General features: G+C 39.3%; 1 protein-coding gene across 1 annotated transcript; it reads left to right on the top strand.

The window, feature by feature from the left end:
• The first annotated feature begins 406 nt into the window (after positions 1-406).
• On the top strand, positions 407-18918 carry LOC108973669 (low-density lipoprotein receptor-related protein 4). The gene is made up of 19 exons (XM_018941072.1): positions 407-446; positions 9830-10880; positions 11190-11634; positions 11697-11818; positions 11881-12072; positions 12145-12695; positions 12761-13253; positions 13326-13747; positions 13843-14058; positions 14127-14404; positions 14461-14757; positions 14820-15317; positions 15378-15530; positions 15757-16148; positions 16207-16332; positions 16401-16518; positions 16577-17051; positions 17117-17274; positions 18559-18918. The coding sequence occupies exons 1-19, from the start codon at positions 407-409 to the stop codon at positions 18679-18681; spliced, it is 6150 nt and encodes a 2049-aa protein (XP_018796617.1). The 3' UTR covers positions 18682-18918.
• The last annotated feature ends 1877 nt before the right edge of the window (positions 18919-20795 follow it).

The raw sequence follows: 20795 nt of genomic DNA, 5'->3' as shown, positions 1-20795 counted from the left end.
AAAAACAATAACCAGAAACCAAAACAAAAACAAAAACAAAAGAATAAAGCATAAAAATCAGCGTGGAAACCTGTGAGCGATCGGGTGCGGCAGACAACTAACACAGCAGCAGCAGCAACAACACAGGAATAAAAGTAAAATATCAGCAACATCAAAGCAGCTTGCTGCTGTTAACAACAATTGCAGCAACAACAACAAGAACGCAAATTGAAAGGCTACATACGCATATAAGCGTCGATTAGAGTGAAAGTAGCAGCCACAAAAGCGTCGCAGGAAGGTCGAGTCGTGTGTGGTGGCAGCACAGGCGTGGGCGCATACGCATACCAACACACCGGTACACTTCTGCCGCTTATTCGCCCGCGATTCGCACTCACTCACACCGCACCGAGGAAATATCACTTGGATCATGTATAAAACTCTCGTGTTGCTGCTGCATCTGCATTTAGGTAAGTGCACACTAACACATATGCTTACAACAGATTATTGTATAGGTTTTTTGGAAACAACGTGGTAACAACGGAGGAGTTGTCGACGCGTTTTGTCGATATGCGACGGTTTTTTTTTTTTTGTTTTTTGTTCCATGCCTAGGAGTTCTGCGTAACACAACGGACGAGCGTCTTTCGGGCCTCGGTAGTAATATTCGAAGGAGTATTTAGTATCCAAGTGATATTATTCGTGACCTCACTTAAAATCACAATATACCTTATCTAATCTAAAAGAGCTGTACTGCTTTCAAAACTTTATTGTGTGTGTGTTGGGTTTAAAATGGTATTTCTAAATTACCTACCACTATTTTCTTATTTAAGAGTAAACTATAGATGGACTTCCATATTCGTTTATCCAGATCAAACGACCATTCTCCCATAAGGATTTTAGTTACCACACTGTGAAATGATGTTTTGACCCTTCGAAGAAATTACTAAAGCCACAGATTGATTTCCCAGAGAAGTGCATTGTTCATTTAACAGGCTTTAGAACCTCTTTAGGGCATTAATTATTGGTCCACAGATTACCTATTACATAAATGTTTAACAGTTATATGCTATAACTACTCGATACTCAAGAGAAATCTGCGTTTCATGGAAACTTGCGTTTCATTCTATAAAAATGCTCGGTGAGTGTGAAAGACCAAGTTATGAAGTGCTGTAATTAGTGTTTTTCTATGAAAACTTGAAAATAGATTACAGAAAATCGTAAAGTGCAAAAATTCTTTATTTTATAAGCTTTGAAATTGATTTGGTTAGTAAAGCTGTGGTTTTTTATTAAATGGTTTGAAATATTTAAGCGATTTTTTTACAGTGAATTAAAAAATTTGATTTATGTGAGTTGAAAATTGTGAGTTTTAAACAATTAACGATTGAGGAGCGTTCAGCCATAATTAGTTTGCGTAAAGATAGTCGTAATGTGGAAAGTTACTACCAGAAAGGAAATCAAGTTATCAGGAAGAAGAAACAAGGGCGCCCAAAATTACAACGGAGAGAGCTGATAAATGAATTTTGAATATTTAGAATTCTGATCCTTTCAAATCCATTCCAAAAGTTTCTAAAAGAAGGCAAGAAGTACCACGCAGTGCACACTGTCAGTATTAGAAGGAAAAGGTAAAAAGCTACCCTAACGAAGTGAGGATAATAGGAAAGAACAACAAACATTATAAGAAGAGCACATATTAAAAATTCAAAGCTTTTGCCAAATAGTGCTCTGGACTGATGAATCGATGATTAGACTTTGTTATTCCCACGATTTGTTTTAAGTTTGGCGCTCACCCGAACAAGAACAATCACACAAGTGCACTTAAGTGCAGTTAAGTCGGTGGAAAAGGGCTTAAGGAGGTAGTCTAGTCTAGAAATCAAATTTCGGGCAGTTTTTCGAATTTTATTAAAAAAAAAAAACCAAAAAAAAAACCAAAAAATATTTTTTGCCATCCATTTTTTTTATGGTGTTTTTACTGATATCTTAAGAATACAGAAAAAAAAAATTTTACAAAAAAATAGAATACAAATAGAGACAGGTGTAAAAAAATGGCGCATCCTGGTGACATTGATACTGACTCTCCTGGTGGTCTAAAAAAAAAAAATTAAAAGAAATTCTTAATCAGTAAGGATGCTGTTCCTCAGGGAACACGAATTTTTTTTTTTTTTTTTTTTGTTTTGAAAATGGCGACTCCCTGAAAATAAAAATCATGTCTTACGTTTTTTTTCTTTTTTTGTTTTTTTGAATTTCCTGAATTTTTTTAAAATATTAAAAACAAAGGATTAAGGATTATATAATGAAAGTTCACACAAAATTTCAAGTAAATCGGTTGTATAGAACTTCAGATAATGCCGGTACCGTGTGGAAAAAAGTAGTTTCGAGAAAAACGCGTTTAAAAAAGTGCATATACCTACCCACCGGGCTAGGTATTTTAGAATGTAGACTTTAAAATTTTATTCACTTTGCAAATTTATATTTCACTTTGATAATTTACTTTAGTACCTACTATATATGTATATAAGTGCTCAGCGTGACAAGCTTAGTCGATTTAGCCACGTTCTAGCCTCGCAGTTTTTCAAGTGTCGATCTTAAATTGTCACCACGTCGTTTACTCTACAAAAAGCTGCCACCGCAGGTAGCCGCAATGCAAACTTAATATTCAGAATGAAACTTTGATAAAGGGAAGTTTTATGTTTTACAAGATATCTTCTCAAAATTCAACATGGATTACTTCTAAAGGCAATGCTAGCTAAAATATTCGCATAAATATCCGTACATCAGATAACATATAAGAAGGTTGCCTTTATATTTCAGGATTCGAGAACAAAAACAAATTTTAAAACCATCGAAAATCGCCTTATCGATTTTCAAAATATTTGCCATTAAAATCTATACATTTTTGCATGCGTTTGAACCAATTACCGAAGCACATTTGCCACTACGATTGAGATATCTCCAAAAACATGGCTTTTAGACGCATCCACTCCTTCTTAAGGTGTCTGAAAACGTTGAACTATTAGTTTATTGTTTTCGTAGAGAAATAAAAAAGCCATACCGCCCCAAGTCAGGACTACATATACAGAGGATGACTCATCAAATCGATGTTTCGAGTGCTCACAAATGCAGTTATTTCATTGGTTGCTTCAGAGCTCACAATATCATGGTGAAGAGTTATCCGTGGTCGAATAAATGTGTGCTAATTCTACTAAAGCCCATAGTTGTCTCAATCTGACCATAAGTGACATGACGATCTTGCAATATCAGCATCAATACCTTCTGGAAAAAGAACGGATTTTGTACAACCTTTCCGAAATTCTTCTTGGAGTGATCTGCGGCATAGATTAAATTCACCATACCATCGCTTCACACTGGCTCTTAAAGGAGCTTCATCATCAAAAATTTAATTAAGTTATTTCACTTCGAAAATTATAAAAACAAATAATCCCGAACAAAAAAAGGCAACCTACGTACTTGTTATACAAAATAAACGATCAGCAACAAGTCTTGTTTGGAAAGATATATTATTAGACAAAATATATTCACGAAATTTAGTACGCAGTATTGCTCAGAACAATCTCCGAAGAAATTTCCCGTTCAGACCATTATAGCGTTTAGCTGTTAACTCACCGATTTAAATCAAGTTCTTGGAAGAAAATTTTAACCTTAACCTTTTATTTTTTATTATTTATTAAATGATTAAATTAGGAAAGACTCGCTAACAAATTTTGAGATTTCTCACCATTTTCATTAGTAGATATATAAATAGATGATAGATGAGGAAAGACCAGGAAACAAATTGGGTAATGATCAAATTAGCAATGACAAAATTCCACGACGTTAATTGAATTTGTTAGGTCCTACAAATGCAGTAAGGCCCGTTATATCCTATAACTGGTGATCCAAATAGGGGTACTCTTTTCAGTAGCCTTTTTTGACAGATCACGCTTGAGTCGTGTTTTGCTGTCATGTAAATTGGGTTCAGTATTGTTGGGCATTTCAGCAAGGAAACCCTTACACCTGAACAATTTTTACAAATTATTGAACTTAATACGAAAATTGAAGTTCTATAAAGAATGTGTTGTCATGATCAATCGGAATATTCCCAACACCATAATCTATCTTGAGACCCAGCATTCATTACTAGATAATATTCAGCACGCGATCTCGGCGACATTTGGTTTCAACAAGACGGCGCCACTTCCCACACATCGCATCTGTCATTGGATGTATTGTGAGAACACTAATAATTTCACGTTTTGGACCATTCGATTGGCTATTAAGATATACATAAATATATATTATATATGGAGATATGTAAAATCTAAAGTTCATGCGGTCAGTACCGATTCGGATCAGGTCTTGGAGCAAAACATCACGTCGTTCGCCAGTTACCAGTTTATTTTCAAAAAATGAATGCCAAAGAATGTACTTTCAAATGATAATACACATTCCTTAGGAAATTTGAAGTTTCTGTGCTTTTTCTTAAACAAAGTAGGAACCCCTGTAATAGATCATCCTTTATTAACCTTCTTTTTGTTTATTTCTATGTTTTTCTTTTCTTCTTTATTGATTTCTTTATAATCATGAACAGAAAAGTGATCTTGAAGCAAAGATTTGAATTACTTTCCAATTTCTATTAAAACGTAGATGAACTACCCGACTAAACTCAGGAACATAGTCTTGTTGCTTGGTCGCAAATAACTTTAGTGTCGTATGCGGACTTTATATTAAATATCAAGTATAGTCTTTTTTAAGAATTTAGTAACCAGACTCAATTAAATAGAATACAGGAAGAGAACTTGTTACATATATGCTTAGGAATAATAGAATTTTATTGTAATAAGAAAAATATCACAAAGAGCCAAGGTTTATCAAGCTTAGTGATAATTCCTCTTGTGTTTCAAAATGTTTTTCCGTTTTCTTTTTACTAATATTTAACGTTTATCGGTACATATTTGGCAACCCCGCCTAAGGTATCAAGCAAAATATATTTAGTTAAGCCATAGGAGATTTAAAAATTTTCTAATCTCTTTCTGATGTTAACGTGATAGTTTTTCACTATAACCTTTTTAAGTTCTGCAATGACATCGTCAAAACTCTCTGCACAGATTAGAGTAATACTTCACGGATCTGTGTCGCTTCTGTGATCAAAGAGCAGTGACATCAGAGCATATACTCTTTGACTTGACTATGCTAAATAAAATGTTGTGACAACAGGAAGAGGGACCAAAGACTACAGGTCGTAAATAAAATGAGAGTTTCCCATTATGTTTTAAAATGATCCCGTGCATGTGACTGAGAAACCCATTTTTCAATCCCCTTTTGCAGCAATGGGGCCTTTCGCTCACTAGTAGTTTCCTTAAATTTTTCGTTCCCTATATCGGATTGGATATAAAACCAAAAATGACCTTTATCATTCAACATATTTTTTTGTGGAAATGGAGATCGATAGTCATCTCAGACGTTCGCTTTTGATTGTCGTTCGGCTTCAATCTTGCAAAGTTGGATTTTGTTAGCCCCTTAACAAAGATATTTTCGCAAAATCTTCTATAAAGTGGAGCGCCAATCGTCGGAGGTTGAACGAACTGCACCATTGTTTTGTCTGTTCGTGATGAAAAATCAAGTAAGAGCTGACAAAATGACCAACTCCGCAAAAAGTATTGCTTCAACGAAAACCATCCGTCCAAAAAAGCACGCATTATGTACTTTTTGAAGTCTGTTTACATTCCATAACGATACAGAGCGATTTAGTTTGAGGTGAAGTATTCGTCATATAGAACGTCAACGCGTTTGCCGCCTTTAAATGCAACTTAATAACTAAGTCTCAAATTTCTTCTAGTCCTTTAAATTGCAACCCTCATAGATCTTTACGACGTAAGATGAGTTCTAAATAGTACTGGGCAAAAGCATAGGGGTGTAGCAGCGTGTCTCATGACTACTTTTCTCCACGCATCATCGTGATGTCAGTAGGTTGTGAGCTGTCATTAATCTAACCTACAATCCTTTCGAGACCGCGTGAGTAAAAAACATGTGAGTTTTGTCATGATATCAGCAAGTCTGCTTGTACTCAAAGCGATCTTTAAAAGTGTATCGTTTTTAAGGACTTCTGCATTTCTTATTCTTGTTTGGTAGCCAGACGGGGGCACCTTTTGCAATTTCAACAGCTATTTCGCTTTTTTGAACCTTCCTCATCGCCCGTTTTAGCCGATTGGAATAGCTCCTTAACACTGCGCTTACGTGATCCGTGCTTCTAGTTCCACCAAGGTGATCTCAACCCTCGCTTTGCGTGTACTGGAGGGCACGCGATGCAATACACCTTTTTGAAGTCAACTGTCCAAACCTCTACTTCAGAGTTTGAGTCACATTTCAGATAAGGTCATTATTTTACTAATATACAATAGTACATCAAGTGCTTTCTTAAACGTAGGTCTAATATTATATAATGGTAAATACGTCTATCTTTCGTTGATATTTCTGCTACCCTATACTGTGTGATGCGCATTGGTACTGGTGTCTGCGCCTATTACTAGAGGTATTTTAGCTAACCTCCAGAGTTCTACTGGTGGCGCTTCACCATCGTGGGCCTTGCAAGACGCGTAACGTCTCATCTCATCTTTGTCACCCTTAACGGCTACTACAGTCAGGGAAATATACTATATATAATATCAATACATGAATGCATATTTTTCTTTACCAGTATGGCTATTATCACCTTGTTTGTTATAAAATTGAGAATAATGTAACCAAATAATAAGGCTGTAGACTTGAAAATTTTGAAATCAAACGAAAATATATGACTTTTTTTACCCATTATTGAAGCTACGTAATAAGAGGAGCAGATCTTTATCTTGACTTGGAGCGGTCAGTTTGCATGTCAGCTGGTCCGGTCCGATTTAGAAGGTTCTAACAAGTAAGCAACTTCTTGGGTAGAAACATAAACTTTTAATATAAAATACTAGTCGGAACCCGTGGCTAGTATACGCTTATCTCTGAAGTACATAAAGTGTATTTGGCGACTAACGACGAGTGAAATTATTGAAACAAAATTACCATTAAATTTTGTGTGCGGAATAAATTTTATGGTGCCGAAACGTTCATAATGTTTGTAAAGGTCTGCGGTGATAATTGTTTGTCACCAGCAAGTGTTAACTTGTTCAAATTATTCAAAAAAGGTTGAGAACGCGTTGGCGACGAATCACGTCCAGGATCAACGTGCCATCAACATTAACTGACGATCAACGGATAAAGGAATTGGTCCTTGATAATCGACGATTAGCAGATAAATATCATACTGGCATCGTTTAAGTATCGTAAGGATCAGAGTGAGAAAGGCAAACGCGCGATTGGTTACAAAATCACTTTAACGTCTGTGAAACAATATGCTGCGACCCGGAAAAAGACGAAAATGAACCAAAGCCGAAAAAACTATGCCCAAAATCATGATTATGTTGTCAGTTGCTTCGATTTTCGAGGTATGGTGAACTCCGAATTTCTTCCGTCGCTAACTGCTGGATTGATTCCTCGTGAGTTTTTCGCTAAATTTTTAATTAGCTCCATGTGATCTCTACCTATTCAGGAACTCAAACGGCCGATCCGGGAAACCGTTTTGAGTAAACGAAGACATTAAATGTCCGCTTATTGAATGCTGTTCGGCTAATTGACTTTAATCACTGTTTTGAGGAGTGAAAACGTTAGCACATGTGTATAGTGATCAGGGTGGATTACTTTGAGGGAATGACATAGATTTTGAATAATAAAATACCAATTTTATAACAAGGTCTTAGTATTTTTTGCTCCTTTTAGATATGGATTGTTTTGAGTTTGAACATAAACTATAAAAAGTATCCTGTACCCGTTCCGAGGTATCAGTCTACCTCCTCACCAATTTTCAACCAAATTGGTATGTATTGCAAAATGGGCGGTGATTTTATACGAAAGACTTCGGTAAGGCCCTTCTGCAGGATTAAAGGAAGACTTGTGCAAACATTCAAGTCTTTCCGAACTGCGTTTCGGACGTTATGCGTTATATATAAGCTAAAGAAGACAAGATAGCTAATTAAATTTTCACTATTTATTTGAAACAAATAATTTACTAAAACCTTATGCTTCTACAAAAATAAAAATAAATACATCTAAGCTTTCCGAACCAAACTAACTAAGAGCAGCACGAAAGGACTTTACTATTACGCAGCCACTCCCTTTAGATAATTCAATCAAGTTGTGTGTGATGCATGCTGCAGGCTGTGGCAATGCAGCTGTTAATATATGTATGTGCCACAACTGTTACTTATATATAACTGTATACCTATTTTGGCTTGTACAAAGCAGTGTTATAAGCCCTGAGAGCTATTTCCACACTTGCGATTGTAAAAATGCAAAAGAAGCAAATAAAATCGACAACGGCAACAACACCCCATGCAGCTGCATAGACTTTAATGTCAACGGCTAAGACGTATAGCGCACAGGGAAAACAGGTCAGTTCAGTCCATTCGAGGTACATATATCTTTATGTTAGATTCGCTGCTGCTTCTCACCGCTTCGCGTGTTCCAACAGCGATTCAGCAAACCGATTGTCCGTCCTTGTCCGTTTTGTGAATCAATTCGAAGTGTGTCGGCTGTGCGCGAAGCAGCATCAAATAGCTCGATTCGGCTGCCTTGTCCTTGGCATCGTCGTGTCGGTGCGTGCAATTGAGAAGTTCTTTCATTTTGTTGCCTACAATTTTCCACATAAATACACAAACCAATACATCCATATGCAAACATATGTGTGTCGACGAAGGGCTTGCACATACATACATACATAGTAGATGCTGACATTCGGCGCACTTCACTACACCCTGTACTCATGTAGATATGTGCGCTTAACGGGATTTTTTTTGTTGTGTTGGTGTGCGGTATACCTACATATATGCGCCTCTGCGTCTAAGCTTGTGGAAAGTTTCGCATGCCCACGCTATTTGAGTGGCTTCCGCGCTGTAACCATTTGGCCTCCACAGCACACGAGGCACAGCGAGTGGCAAATACCTACGATGTTGTAAGCTTTTGGGCACTCTTTCCGAAGTCGGTTCGCTGTTGCTCATTGATAAAGTCACTTTGCGCGCTCACTTTCTCCGCCTGCTCAATCATTTTGAATGTCATCGCTCTTCCTCTAAGAACACACTCTCATCAAGTATGCTGTGCTCTCCCACCTGCCGTTTACATGTCTCATGATATATGGGTACGAAGAGCGCTCGTGCCTGTCGTATCATGAATGAGTGTTTCGGCAAAGTTCAGCTGTCCGTCGCCTCACTTTCCATTCAGCAGCGGCAACAACGCGCACCGAAGCAATAAAATATAACAGCGACAAAAACAACATAAACAATGTAGAAAAGTGAAAGTCGCATATGAAAATGTGGCGCATGCGCCCGACACAACTAATACCAATACTCATAGATTCGGACAGACGAAAATCAGCATCGGCAACTGATGAGCTTGGAACTTGGCAAGGGCACTGGTAGACAACGCCATGCGACACACTTCGTCAGCATTAGACGCTGAAGTGAGCAGCGCTAAGATATAAAAGCCTCAAACCCTAAAATGTCAGCTAAGCGCTGCAGAGCGCGAACGCCTGAAGAAGAAAACGTCCCGATTTCATTCATTAAATCAGCGCAAGCTGCAATGGGGATTGCAGCGAAAATTTGCTGACTGCCACGACTGCGGTGAAGTGCTGCATACATTCACTTTAAGTTCGTTAACTAATACAATTTAGCTGCCACTTTTAGCTTATATAGACACATTCAAAAATATCCTACTGCCTACTTGACTCAGTCCCACTAATTTGTATATATCTTTATGCTTTCATTTGATCCGCCACCCACAGCGCTAGGCGGGAATGACGATACGACATCATGGCCCGGCTTATCGGGCGTACACAGCGAGGTCAAGCATGGCTCGGCGCGCCAGCTGCTGGGCTCCAGTTTTGTACGCGACAGCATTGCGTTGCAGCGTCAGCACCAGGAACAGCAGCAGCGCCTCTTTCGATCGGGCGCTAGCAGTAAAGCCGTCGGTGGTGTAGGCGACGCTGTTGCACTCAAGCAAAAACAAACGCCAAAGGATGCACACACGCAGTATCATCTAGACGATCATGATGGTGTGGACTTTCATCCATCAGACTTCCCGCCGCATGAACATCCCGACGCCGATTATTTCGCACAATATGCACCTGAACTCTACACCACCGAGTCGCAGCAACAGTCGTCACACAAAGCGAATTCCGCTGCAGCGCAAAATAATGCTGGCGGCGGCGGCACCAGATTCCGCGATATTGGTGCGCGCAGCGGTATTAGTCGTACGGATCTGTATAGTGTGCAAGAATCCGATGATCATATGGGTGAAATGGCGCGAGGTCGTGAAGGTTATATGCGACATCACAAGGAGACAGTCTTTCGACCGCATATTAATAGCGTGCGCGATGAGGGTAACCTGATGAGTCCCAATGATGGCTATGCGCACACCTGTCAGAATGTGTGCGGCGACACACAATGGCTATGCCTCAGTACATGTACCTGTATTGATCAGAGTGCGCGCTGCGATAAGAAGAACGACTGTGACGATGGTGCTGATGAGTTCGATTGTGAAGTGATTGGCGATATGTTGCATAAATTGCAGAAGGATTGTGAACAGACGGGCATGCATGTCATGTGTCCGCGCACGTATCGTTGCATCAACAAGGAATGGCTGTGCGATGGCGATGATGACTGCGGTGACTATTCGGATGAGACGCATTGCGGTGCAAATGTGGCGCGTATGAATTGCTCGGACGATGATCAGTTTGAATGTCAAAATGGTTTCTGCATACCGAAGCAGTGGGTTTGTGATGGCGAAAATGATTGTAAGGACTTCTCCGACGAAGCGCATTGTAATCGCACGAGGTAAGTAGAAACTTTTTGACCAGTCTTAGGCTTAATTCGAGTTCGAAGAACTTCAAGTAAAGCGAATGAGATTCTTTCCATAAAACATATATAAGCTATACAATGAGATTTCTTGCAAGACTAGGCTCTACGAAGCTCCATAAGATCGAAGAGAATACATGCGCCGCAATGCGATAAACTGTTTCTATATAATTATTAGTCCTGCAGCCGTAGCTCTCGATTTCTATTGCATATTTCATTTGCTCACTCTATTCTTCTCCCAAATGCAACTTTTTAACACTGCTATCCATCTCTCTCACGCACAATTAGTTGCTCAGCCGAGCACTTTACTTGCAATGACGGCTACTGCATTTCGATCGCCTTTCGTTGCGACGGCGAACGCGATTGTAATGACAATTCCGACGAACTCAAATGCCCCGCGGTCTTCAATCGCTGTCCGGAAGGTGAATTTAAGTGCCGTGGCAGTCATGGCGGTCCGAGCGGACAGTGCATATTGAACCGTTTCCATTGTGATGGCGATAATGATTGCGGCGATTGGAGTGATGAAGAGGATTGTCCACAAAAGCCATCCGATTGTACGACAAGCGAATTCAAATGTAACGATGGTAGCTGTATACCGCGACGCTGGAAATGCGATAAGGAACAAGATTGTGAGGGTGGTGAGGATGAACACGATTGTGGCAATATGATAGGGAGTACGCCGACCAAATGTGGACCAGACGAATTCACATGTCACAACGGACGTTGTATACTGGTAGGTTGCCCTTCAGCACAGTTAATGATCTTCCAAATTATACTTTTACCTCTAACTACTAGAATACTTGGCTTTGTGATGGCTACCCGGATTGTTCGTCTGCCGAGGATGAGGTAGAATGTCACCTGCAGTGTGATCCCGGACAATTTCTTTGTCCAGCCAAGAAGAACATAACAAATTTGAAGTACGAGTGACCTCATCTACTTTATTTTTGCTTCTTTTCTATAACTTCATTTACTTTTGCAGAATTTGTGTGCACCAAAAGCATGTCTGCGATGGGCAGAATGACTGTCCGTTAGGTGAGGATGAAGTGAACTGTCCACACCCACGTACCTGCGGCGAGAACTCACGTTGCGAGCAATTATGTATTACTACAGCGAAGGGGCGAGAGGAATGCGCTTGTAATCTTGGTTTTCTTATGCACGAAAACCGTCGAAAGTAAGGCAGTTATTACTGTTGAATAATATACAGATATTTTCATATACCATAAAATCTCCTTTCATTTGCCAGTTGCACCGACATCGATGAATGTCAATATATAACGAGTCCAGTTTGCTCACAAAAGTGCCAGAATACACACGGCTCATTCAAATGCTCCTGCGAAACCGGCTACGTCTTACGTCCAGATCTACGCACTTGTAAGGCACTTGGTGGCGCGATGACATTGGTTGTGGCCAATCGTTGGGACATCAGGCGTGTACAGTTGAGCAATAACCGTTACTCGGCTGTAGTGAAGGGTTTGCATAACGCAATCGCGCTTGATTTCCATTATCGTAAAGGTTTACTCTTCTGGTCGGATGTTTCTACGGACGTAATTAAAATGGTGCACATGAATGGTTCACGGTTGCGAGATGTTATCAAGTGGGGTTTGGAATCGCCTGGTGGCCTAGCTGTCGACTGGGTGCATGATCTACTCTTCTGGACTGACTCGGGTACGAGACGTGTAGAAGTGTCCAATTTTATGGGTACGCTGCGATCAGTTATCGCTTCGAACGATCTGGATAAACCGCGCGCCATTGTTATACACCCTGGCGAGGCGTTGGTGTTCTGGAGCGATTGGGGTACGTTGCAGGAACAGCAGTTAATAGAAGAAATATCACGAATTATTAATTTTCTTTTAATGCAGGTCCTAATCCGAAAATTGAGCGTGCTTATATGGATGGCTCTCAGCGGCAAGTGATTATTGCGAATGGAGTTACATGGCCCAACGGTCTCACTATAGACTACCCCAGTCGGAAGATTTATTGGGCCGACGCGAAACAGCACGCAATTGAGTCCTCCAACTTTGACGGCACTGAGCGTGTGAAAATACTCAGCACACATTTGCCGCATCCATTTGCGCTAACCATCTTCGAAGATACCATGTACTGGACCGATTGGAATACGAAAACCGTCTCGGCCGCTAATAAGATTACCGGAAAGGGTTTCCGTTCGGTGCATGAGAACTTCCACTTTCCAATGGATATACACGCTTATCATCCAGCGAGACAACCAGAATATCCGGATCGTTGTCAAAAAGACAGACGCGGTCTAAGAGGTGGATGTTCTCATTTGTGCTTGCCAAATAAGCTTTCGCGGCGCTGTGGCTGTCCTATTGGTCTATCATTGAAAGAAGATGGGTAAGTCAATGCAAATGCAAATTCACTTAAGTACTTTATTTCAATAAATTTCATTAAATTTCGTTTCTTTAGTAAAACCTGTAAAAGCATACCCGACAAGCTTGTGCTTGTCGCGCGCCGAAAGGATATACGATTACGTCAACTGAGCACAAAGTCAGCAGCGTCAAATGAAGTGGATATGATTTTGCCATTAGATTATATGAAGCATGCTGTCGCGCTAGATTGGTGCAGTGAAACGGACTATATTTATTGGACCGATGTGGAACGGAGTACGATAAACAAGGCACATCTCAACGGTAGCTACCAACAGCGTGTCGTGCATTCGAATCTCGTCTCACCAGCTGGTTTGGCATTAGACTGGATTACAGATAAACTTTACTGGACCGATCCTGCCACTAATCGTATCGAGGTGGCAACAACAAATGGCAAGAAACGTACGCTACTAATTTGGGAGAAGCTCGATAAACCCCGCGATATTGTCGTGAATCCGATAGGTTAGTGCAGCCTTCAAAATAGAGGAGTCGAAATAGAAATAATATATTTGATATTATCCTGCCATAACATCAAACTATTAATTTTTTACTCGCAGAGGGCATCATGTTCTGGTCGGATTGGGGTGAACATGCTATGATAGAGCGTGCTAATATGGACGGCAACGAACGAGTAATTGTCGCTGATACGAACCTTAAGTGGCCGAACGGCTTAGCCATAGATTACGGTCAGCAACGGTTATATTTTGTAGATGGCGGTACGAAGACGCTTGAAAGTATGGACTTTAATGGCGGCAAACGTAAAACAATATTAAGTAAGAATCGCTAAACTCTGTAATGGTTTATTGATATATTGCGAATCCTTTTTATTTTAACTTCACAGACAACCTTGGTCATCCTTTCGGTTTGGATATCAGTGAAAACCGCGTCTTCTGGACGGATTGGGACAACAAGTCCGCCTTCAGCGCCGACAAGCTTACGGGTCAGAATATCACCACAATTATTGCGAATACCAGCGATTTGATGGATATACGCGTGTTCCATCGCTCACGTAGGAGTATACATAATGCTTGTGGTTCTAATAATGGCGGCTGTTCCCATCTCTGTCTACTGAACCCAGCGAGTTTCACTTGCGCTTGTCCTGTGGGAGTACAATTGCGGGTAAGTACTTCAAAATATATTTTTTATAACATAACATAATGCTTCCCTTAATACAGAGCGATCTGCGAACCTGTGCTGAGGGTCCCAGCCGCTTCATTATATTCGCGCACCGCATCGACATACGACAAATCTCATTGGACTTTGCGCACTTCATCGACGTGGTGCTGCCGATGCCACCGATTGGAAATGCGGTCGCTTTGGATGTAGACTCGACAACAGGCGTGATTTATTGGTCCGACTCTAAGCAGCATGTGATTATGAGCTCCACGCCTGATGGCTTAAATGTACACAAAATTATAGGTGAAAGCTTAGATAATCCTGATGGTTTGATTGTGGACTCTGTTGGCAAAACGGTAAACCTTCAAGACTGCTTTCAAAATTGCAAAGCAGATATTTTTAAATTCACTTATTGCAGATCTATTGGGCTGATGCTGGACGTCACACCATCGAAGTCGCTAGCTTGGACGGCAAAAATCGTCACTTGATCGCCTATAAAGATCTGGAATCACCACGTGGTTTGGCACTGGACTATGAAGCAGGTCTGCTATTTTGGACCGATTGGGGTCACTATCGCAAGATCGAACGTTCTCACATGGACGGCGAGAGTCGTCAGCGTATTGTCACATCGAATCTTGGTTGGCCGAATGGTTTATCATTGGATTTGAAGACGAAACGTATCTATTGGGTAGACGCACAATTGAAGACTATCGATTCATGTGATTATACCGGTAATCAGCGTAAATTGATAATGTCATCATTGCATCATCCGTATGCGTTAGCCATGACTGATGAGCATATTTACTGGACTGATTGGAAATCAAAAGCTCTGCACATGACAGATCGTAGAAATATCACAGCGAAAAAGGAGATCATGACAAATATTGATGGGCTGATGGATATTAAAGTGATAACGGTAAACAATATTATGAAACCATGAAATTTTCTATTCACGATTTGTAAATTTTATACACAGGTTAACAAAACACAACCCGAAAATGTCTGTGGCTCAAACAATGGCGGGTGTTCCCATCTTTGTTTACGCAATCCAACCGGTTTCTCGTGCAGATGCCCGATTGGACTCAAGTTGAAGGAGGGTAGTACCAGTCAATGCCAGACCTTGCCTGATGTGAGTTTCGAAGTGCTTAATATTGAATTGGAAAAGTATTTTCAGTACGGTCTAATGGTTACATTTGAAAACTTTAGCGAATTTGAGGTTTTTTTTTTATTTCTAAAAGCATTTCTATTTTAGGCCAAAGTTTTTTAATATAGAACTATACAACAAAAAAAAAACTTATAAATTCCCATTCAATCATGATTGAAATATATAAAGCCAATATTTCTGACTCTCACAGGAATATCTGCTCATTGCACAACGCTCTGGCATCGGTATGATCTCACTCAATATGCCCGATTATATGGACGTCGTGCTACCCATCAATGCCGTGCATGGCGCTGTGGTGCTCGACTTTCATTATCGCAAGAAATGGCTTTTCTTCGCCGACGTCAACTCAGATGTTATACGACGTGTAGATCTTACCAATTTGTCCGACAGCAAGACCATTGTGAACAAAGAACTATTGACACCGAATGGCATTGCGATTGATTGGATTGCGGATAACCTGTATTGGTCCGATACAGATCGGAAAATCATAGAAGTGGCGCGTTTGGATGGTAGCTGTCGCAAAGAGATTGTTTCCGACGATTTGGGTGATCCACGTGCGCTAATCGTGCATCCACGAAAAGGGTTTGTGAAATTGACTAATTGAGGACTTCGAATGGTATTTATTGTAAGCTCTATTTAGATATCTCTTCTGGTCCGATTGGGATGCGCCGGCACGCATAGAACGTAGTTTATTGGATGGCTCGAATCGCACTATAATTGTGACGGAGAATCTGGGTTTCCCTACCGGCCTAACGCTGGACTTTGAGTGAGTTTTTACATGACTATAGTAAGCAACTGAAACTAGTTTGAAACTTTCTTCAATTTTAAACACAGCAACCGTCGTCTATTTTGGGCTGATGCGCTAGAAGATAACATTGCTTCGGTGGACTTCAACGGCAAGCGAAAAACTAAAATTATCGACTATGCGCCGCACCCCTTCGGTCTCACAATGGTAAGCAACTGAAGGACTTAACTAAATTTGTACGAGTTGAAAACTTTCGCTTTTCTAGTTCGACAACAGCATTTACTGGACCGATTGGTACAACAAATCCGTATATCGCTCATATCGTAAGGGTCGCGGCTACAGCAATCCCGTGGAGATACGGGACTCACTTAATGGCGCGCTGGACATACGCGCTGTCTCAATCAAACGTCAACCCGAGGAGTGGAATCAATGCGCACAAGAAAACGGTGGTTGCACTCACCTCTGCCTCTACCGCGGTGCGGACTATGTGTGCGCGTGTCCCGATCAACCGGATGATCGTGAATGCAAAATGACACCTAAATTTGTAGTACCACGTCCTAATGGTGGTGATAATTCGCCAGATTATGTAGAGGAGACCACGGATGGCGAGAGTAGCTCAACGGAGCATGATGATGACAACTATAGCGCCAGCTCGAAATCGAGTAAGCGTGAGACGCTCATACTCATCGCTAGCGGTGTGGTGATCCTTATGCTGATCGTAATCATAGCAGCTATACTATGTGAGTAGCAGACTGTCGGCGGAGGTATATGAACTGTTTTATAATTTATTTTTACTTTTTTGCAGTTCTCATGTTCAATTCGAAGCGTAATAAGACGAAAAGGCACGCGCGTGGTTCCAGTCGCTCGGTGTTGACCTTCTCAAACCCCAATTACAATGTGGATGGCACACCAATGGAACCAAAGACAAACATTTGGAAACGCTTTAAGTACGATAAATCACATGTAAGTATATTTCATTGATTTTGAAAGCAATCAGTCGTGAAATCGAGATATTCTTTAAACTGACACTTGGACAAGCTCTCCAAGTTTATCCATTATCTTATCAACTTATATAATTCTTATATAAATTTTGAAATTTTGATGTCTTATACGGCAGCTTCTTCCTCGAACAAATATTGAAACCGTCTCTAACTTTGTCTATGTATCCATCTCTTTAAGTTTTAGCTTGTTAGATCGTACGGGATATTTTAAGAAATTGGTGACAAACTTTTAAGCAGAGGTTCAAAGACAGAAGGTTTTAGGGTGCCCTATAATTAAAGTGAAAATGCTAACAGCTTTAAAAAGAAGTGAGATAAGAGTGAAAAAAGTGTGTCTATAATGTATTCTGAGTTTACCGTATTTTAGCTTTTGGTGCGTGACATGAGATTTCACCACCACTCCGTGCTACCTGACCGTCGCACCCTAGCCGACAATATAAAGCTCTGACCAAATTTCGTATTACAACAATAAATAGAAATGCGTAGAGCAAGGCAATAGGGAAACAATAGAGCGTATGGGGTCCCACGGTATGACACACTGGAGAAGGTATCGGTTGTGAGGTTATAGAGTCTGTTAAAATTCGCGTCAAGCGCAGACGTCCTAAAGGAACTAGTAACTGAACTCCATCTGTTATCGCAAAGGACCAACACTATGCTATGCGTGGCTCATTGGCCTACCAGATTAACCTAACTTATAATGCATATAGTTTATCACTGGCTTTGTATTAGTTGTGTTCAAATTTTATAAAACCTTCTTACTATCCTTTGAGGCAATAGTTTAAAGGGTAGCTCATCAGAAACACTGTCAAAGCGGTGAGAACAGGGTCTATAAAGACCTAGAGAACGCATAAGGCAACGAAATGTTATTAGTTCAATGATCTAGATGCAACCTCGGAACCATTTTAAACTTGACCCAGTTACCAAGTTCGTATAACACCTTCTTTTCCACAATAAAACTCACCTCCTCTTGCCTAACCCAAGATGATTAGTCTAAACTCTCGTTCAAGTCTTTAAATCATATAATATAGAAATAACAGATAACGAAATGACAACCAGATGACTAGAAAAACAAGAATCTTATTATAACAGCAAAAATTACTATAGCTAAGATCAACATCCTTTGAAATCAATCTTTTGGTAAGTTTAAGAGCAGTCGTTTGCAGTGAGGTCTTTAAGAGCCACCTTTAAATTGTTAGACATCACCTACTTATTGCTAGCCATATGCTTATCCTCGTTGTAATATTTTCAGGAGCGTGTCTACGAAGAGCGCAGCATGACCACCGAGACAGCCTCGTCGAGTCTCTTTGTGCCGACGCCATCACCAATGGCATCGCCCTCCACCAAACTAACGACACTCTCAACAATAACGTAAACCAAGGTGAACACTGAACAACACAACGCATGTAATGTGATGCCACAGAAGCATTCTGCACAACAAAAACGAATACAAATAAAAGCGAAACGCTAAAAAGAGAAAACTGCGCATAAAAATTAACTACAAGTAAAGGCAGCAGTTTTTCCCAATAATACACTGGGAGAAACACAATTCTAAATATATACATATGTAATATGTAACGAAAGTATGGATAAATGCAAGCATAGTTGTTAGTGTAGCGGATTTAGAGACATCTTAAATTCTTAAAGAATTTTAATCATTGTTTGAATGTCAACTAAATTTTTTGATTTCACATTTTCGAAAACTAAACAAAATACAACAACGTATATATGTATGTATATTTAGAGAAACTATGTGTCTGTAAATATTATATTTATTAAGGTAGAAAAGTCAAAGGAATGCGGAAAGGGGTAAACAAATGTAGTGAGCGAGAGAGAGAGAGAGAGCGATATCTGTGAAGAGCGCGTGCGCCAAGTTATGTAAATGAACACGGTTGTTTCCAAACGAAATGAAATACTATTACATATTTACATATGAGTGTGTGCGTGTGTAAATGTCTGTATGTTTATTAGAAAGCAATCGTTTTAGTTCGTATGTGTAATTGAGAGCGGAGCATTAATGTAAAAATAAAGTATGACTCCACTACACTGTACAAAATATTTAGTAAGAATTGAAATTTAATTAATATTTTTTTTTTCAAAAAGTTGTTGCTTTTCTTTTTGTAAAGTATAGTTGTCATGTTGCTGCAAAAGCATATTTAAACGAAAAACTGAACTGAAATTTGTGAGGAAATAATTATTGAAAAAATAAGTACATGCCTTTCCTATGCATAGGTGTGTGTAAGGACCTGTATATATGCACTTATATATATGTATATACAGCTGTCGTTGCATACGCGCATGCGCATTTGCACGAACTTAAGCATCCGATTGACTTTAGCAAAAAGCATTTTTAAAAAGCAACAATAAGTAAGCAGCGGCAAAACGCTGAAAGCCAAGACAAAAGTAAACACACAAAACAAAGCTAACGTAAAGCGAAAACGCAAAATACAAAAGAAGAAACCAAAAACTACAAACGATTTTTTATTAACTAATAAACATTTTCCTATATGCAACACTGAACAAAACTAAAAATCAGCGACAAACTACAAAACGAAACAAGAATGAGGGGAAGTTACCAAATGCCAAGAAGAAATGAAGCAGCGAAACAAAAATCTGTACATCTGCATGTGTGTAGGTAAAAATGTTTGGTGATAAAGTCTAGTTAAGCGAAATGTGTCACAACGTCTAACGGCATTTATAGAGACGGTCCTAATTAAATTTGTAAATAGATTTGTGAATAATTCCGCAACGTCTCAAACGAAGACAACTGCATACAGACAAATTCATTTAAATTATTACAAAAAAACTGTATTTTTCTGTATGTATGTGTGCCAAAGCAAGTGGAGTCAAAGTAGCAGTGTAAAAATACTTTAGAAGTACTACAAAAAGAAAGTAAAAGGAAATGTGAAAACATGAAAATTCGCCTAACTAAATAATTAAGATTCCACAGTAACAAAAATAAAAAAATTAAATAAAAATAATATAAGTTATAATAAATAAAACTTTAAGCATGTAAATGAAGAAGAGCTACTCGTTTTGCCGCAGCTGCAGCGAGTAAAACTGTGAATTTGTGCCAAAAACAATTGAAACAAACAAAAACTAAATGTATGCATATGTTAAATAAGCTAAAATTAATATTAAGCAAAAAAACTACTAAAACTTATTTTGTCATTATTTGCGTGCAGAAATGAAGTAAAATTAATTACAAGTAATGAAAGTTATTACTAAATTATTACTAATAATTTTTTAATTATTTGCCTGCAAAAATCGCTGTGCTTCGGCACACTGTGCCGGTAACGAAATCAGTATTGCTTACTGTTGGAAATTACGAGTTTTTCACTTCATTTATATTAACATTTTATTGTTATTTTGCGCACAATTTATGTAAATGTTTAAGAAGAATTAGAAATATATGTTTAATTAAATGAAAATTAATTAATTTTACAGTTTGTGTGAAGTTACAAATTTCTTTATAATTTGAAATTTTCA

This window comes from Bactrocera latifrons, unplaced genomic scaffold, assembly GCF_001853355.1.
Source record: "Bactrocera latifrons isolate USDA-ARS-PBARC rearing strain unplaced genomic scaffold, ASM185335v1 scaffold_5, whole genome shotgun sequence".
Taxonomy (NCBI): Eukaryota; Metazoa; Arthropoda; class Insecta; order Diptera; family Tephritidae; genus Bactrocera; species Bactrocera latifrons.
This window is presented reverse-complemented; position numbering and strand designations above follow the sequence as displayed.

Coding starts and splice junctions, on each gene's coding strand:
- LOC108973669 (XM_018941072.1), top strand. CDS start 407: ATGTATAAAACTCTCGTGTTGCTGCTGCATCTGCATTTAG. Junction 17,052..17,116: donor AATCATAGCAGCTATACTAT/GTGAGTAGCAGA, acceptor ACTTTTTTGCAG/TTCTCATGTTCAATTCGAAG. Junction 17,275..18,558: donor TTAAGTACGATAAATCACAT/GTAAGTATATTT, acceptor TAATATTTTCAG/GAGCGTGTCTACGAAGAGCG.